Source organism: Pinus tabuliformis, chromosome 8 (assembly GCF_031772625.1).
Source record: "Pinus tabuliformis cultivar Carrire ecotype Pingquan chromosome 8, CPIR1, whole genome shotgun sequence".
Taxonomy (NCBI): domain Eukaryota; kingdom Viridiplantae; phylum Streptophyta; class Pinopsida; order Pinales; family Pinaceae; genus Pinus; species Pinus tabuliformis.
Genome location: NC_142294.1, coordinates 1,426,918,795 through 1,426,921,723, shown reverse-complemented (window position 1 = coordinate 1,426,921,723; position 2,929 = coordinate 1,426,918,795). Strand labels below are relative to the sequence as shown.

The window sequence follows — 2,929 nt, the reverse complement described above, 5'->3', positions numbered from 1 at the left end:
TTTTTCTTCTCTAACCACTTTTCAAACCCTTATTCACAAATTAACACAGCCTCAACAATTATACAACACTTCAAATATTATGGTTGGAACGGCAAGACTATAATAACTAGGAGATCCTATAATTATGAAGATAAAATTATAATGCAAGCAAATTGTTAGGATTTCAAACTATAATAACCAGGGGATTTTATAATTATGAAGATAAAATTACAGTGCAAGCAAACTGTTCGGATTTCAAAATTAAAATTATAGTGCAAGCAAACTGTTCGGATTTCAAACTATAATAACCCAGAGATCCTATAATTATAAATATAAAATCACAATGCAAGCAAACTGTTCGGATTTCAAAATTAAGTATTGTAGGAGCACTTTGTTCGAATTCCAAAGATCCTATAATTATGAAGCTAAAATTACAGTGCAAACAAACTGTTCCGATTTCAAAATTAAGTGTTGCAGGAGCACTTTGTTAGAATTCCAAAATTCTGTAGTAAACATTTTTGGATTTTGAAATTGTACGAGGCAGGATTCAAAATTAAAGTTTATTGGTTGATTAGATCATTATGGACGTATTATAATGTCCGTTTCAAAAAACTCTTAGCCATCAAAAATACGTTCTGGCTCCTTCCAAACACGTCATGCCCGACGGTAATGTAAAAAATTTCAACGTATTTTACGGGCAAAATGGCCTCTGACGTGCAAAATGCCCGTCAAATTCCAACCCTTTACCCTATATCATGCGACGAAAGGGACTAAGTTGCTGATTCCTAGTCACAAATAGAAAAAAAAATGTCAAACTGTGGACCGTATCCTCCGAGTCCCGACCAAGGTTGCCCGGAAAATTGGCAAAAATTTATCCGCTGCAATGAAGAAGAAATGTGGACTCTGTGGCTGAACCCTCAGACCAAGAACGCCCGAAAAGTTCCAATCAATGTAATAACTGCAGTGAAGAGGAAATAGGAAGAAATAACATGAAGCCGTGGCAAAATTATATGATATCTCCCTGAAATGAGTTTGTAACGCCCTCACATTTGGGTCCTCTTCTGTTTTGTATGCGTCGTCTCCACCTTCTCCCCAGAAGATTTTGTGTCAGTATTTCCTGGAAATAGCTTGAGAGGAGTGCATTTCTTGTTGTTGTATAGAGGGGACTGCAAAATATATTGCTGTTTGTTAAGAGGGGAGGGAAGCTATTTAAAAAATCATGCCTGATCCGGGTTTCGTTTCTGGCTTTATTAGTGTGGCTATTGATAATACAATCCAGCAGATTCTTGATAGCATAACTACTGCGGTACACTGCAGCGATGAGCTGGAGTCCCTGAAGGATCTGGTGATGAAAATCAAGTCTATCATCAGGGATATCCAGCAACATCGCCGGGAATTCAACAGCAAAGGAGATGGTAATGCTTCATCTGTTAACGATTGGCTTAAAACGTTGGAAAATCTTATACGACAAGCATCAACAACGGTGCAGCAGTGCACAATACCAACGTGGAACGTGTTTTCTTGTTATCAGACGAGCACGCGAATCAGCCGTTTGATATCAAATATCAACGCACATCTAGATATTTCATCTTTGATTCACATAGCCCAAATTGAGGAAGGGCAGATGACAGCAACCATGGAGGCTGATATGGACTCAGCAGTTTCTAATTACCAAGGCTTTCATGCTCCAGCGGGCACCGCAATGACGAAGTTGATCGACGAGCCCCTTATAGTGGGACAGGATAAAGCCACTGCAGATCTCTACAAGTTGATGATAGAGGATCCAGAGGCCAAGAACATTGACGTGCTTGGAAAAGGCGGCTCTGGAAAAACCCTTCTCCTAAAACGGTCTTCAACAGCAAAAAAGGTGCGCAGTCATTTTTCTGACGGTTTGTTACTCTGGATAACTGTTTCTCAAAGTCCCTCAGTTACAATTCTTAGGAACGACCTGTATACACAAATAACCCTACAAAAAAATGTAGATTCTAGTAAAATTAGAAAGGAAGAAGATGTGAAATTATGGTTGAATGAAACACTGGAGCAGAGCAAGAGGTTTGCATTGTTCGTTGATGATGTGTGGGAAAGCGAAGTTGCCGAATTGTTGGAGGGATTGGGTATACTGCGGCCTGTAACTATGCACTCCGACTCCAAACTAGTTATCAGTTCAAGGTATCGCAGTGCATTGCTAAAAATGGGGGTTGCAGATAAGTACACAATAACAATGGGGGACCTGATCCAAGATGACAGCTGAAGGTTGTTTGCTTTCCACGCTTTTCCCTATAATAAGAGGAATCCACCTGCAAATATCGATGAAGAAAACGCCAAGATTGTGTGTAATAGGTGTGGAGGGCTTCCCCTTGCCCTTAAAGTTGTGGGCAGGGCAATGGCTGGTAGTACTGATCCACAACAATGGGAATGGGCTGCCCAATGTCCTCCCAGTACTGATAGCGTCTATGATAGCCTAAGGTTGAGCTACGATGCATTGGGTAGCGAGAATGTTAATTTGCAATTATGCTTTCTCTATGCAGCCGCAACTTTCTTAGAAGACAAAATTATTTCAGTGTACGGGATGATTCAAAGGTGGGTAGGAGAAGCACTGCTCCCCATGATCAAGATGCCCCAAGGTCGGGTTCAGTTCGGCTATGACCCATTCGAGATGGGTAAAGCTTATCTCAACCTTTTAGCAGATCGATGCCTGATTGAACAAATCATGAGAGGTGTTGATGGACAGGTAGAATACTAAAGGGTACACGACGTGCTCCGTGATATGGGAACCAAAATTGCTGAAAAGGAAGAGAAATTTTACTGCGGAGTGGATTGCAATTTGACAACTTTGACAGAAAAAGAGTGTTCAGAGTACACTCGGATTTTTCTAAGCGACAACCAATTGAATTCTCTTCCAGACTCATGGAGAGCTCCACACGTATGCTCATTGTTACTGCCTGGGAAT

General features: G+C 40.8%; 1 protein-coding gene across 1 annotated transcript; it reads left to right on the top strand.

Annotated features, from left to right (window-relative positions):
* The first annotated feature begins 1,198 nt into the window (after positions 1–1,198).
* Positions 1,199–2,722, top strand: LOC149240993 (putative disease resistance protein At5g63020). Its single transcript, XM_089370404.1, has 3 exons — positions 1,199–1,846; positions 2,024–2,148; positions 2,320–2,722. Exons 1-3 carry the CDS (start codon positions 1,199–1,201, stop codon positions 2,720–2,722), a joined length of 1,176 nt encoding a protein of 391 aa, XP_089226530.1.
* The last annotated feature ends 207 nt before the right edge of the window (positions 2,723–2,929 follow it).

What these genes read in the sequence shown, in the direction of transcription:
- LOC149240993 (XM_089370404.1), top strand. Translation starts at nt 1,199, where the DNA reads ATGCCTGATCCGGGTTTCGTTTCTGGCTTTATTAGTGTGGCTATTGAT. An exon ending in GGTCTTCAACAGCAAAAAAG is followed by an intron (nt 1,847 to 2,023) that starts GTGCGCAGTCAT and finishes ACACTGGAGCAG; the next exon opens with AGCAAGAGGTTTGCATTGTT. An exon ending in AAACTAGTTATCAGTTCAAG is followed by an intron (nt 2,149 to 2,319) that starts GTATCGCAGTGC and finishes TGTGTGTAATAG; the next exon opens with GTGTGGAGGGCTTCCCCTTG.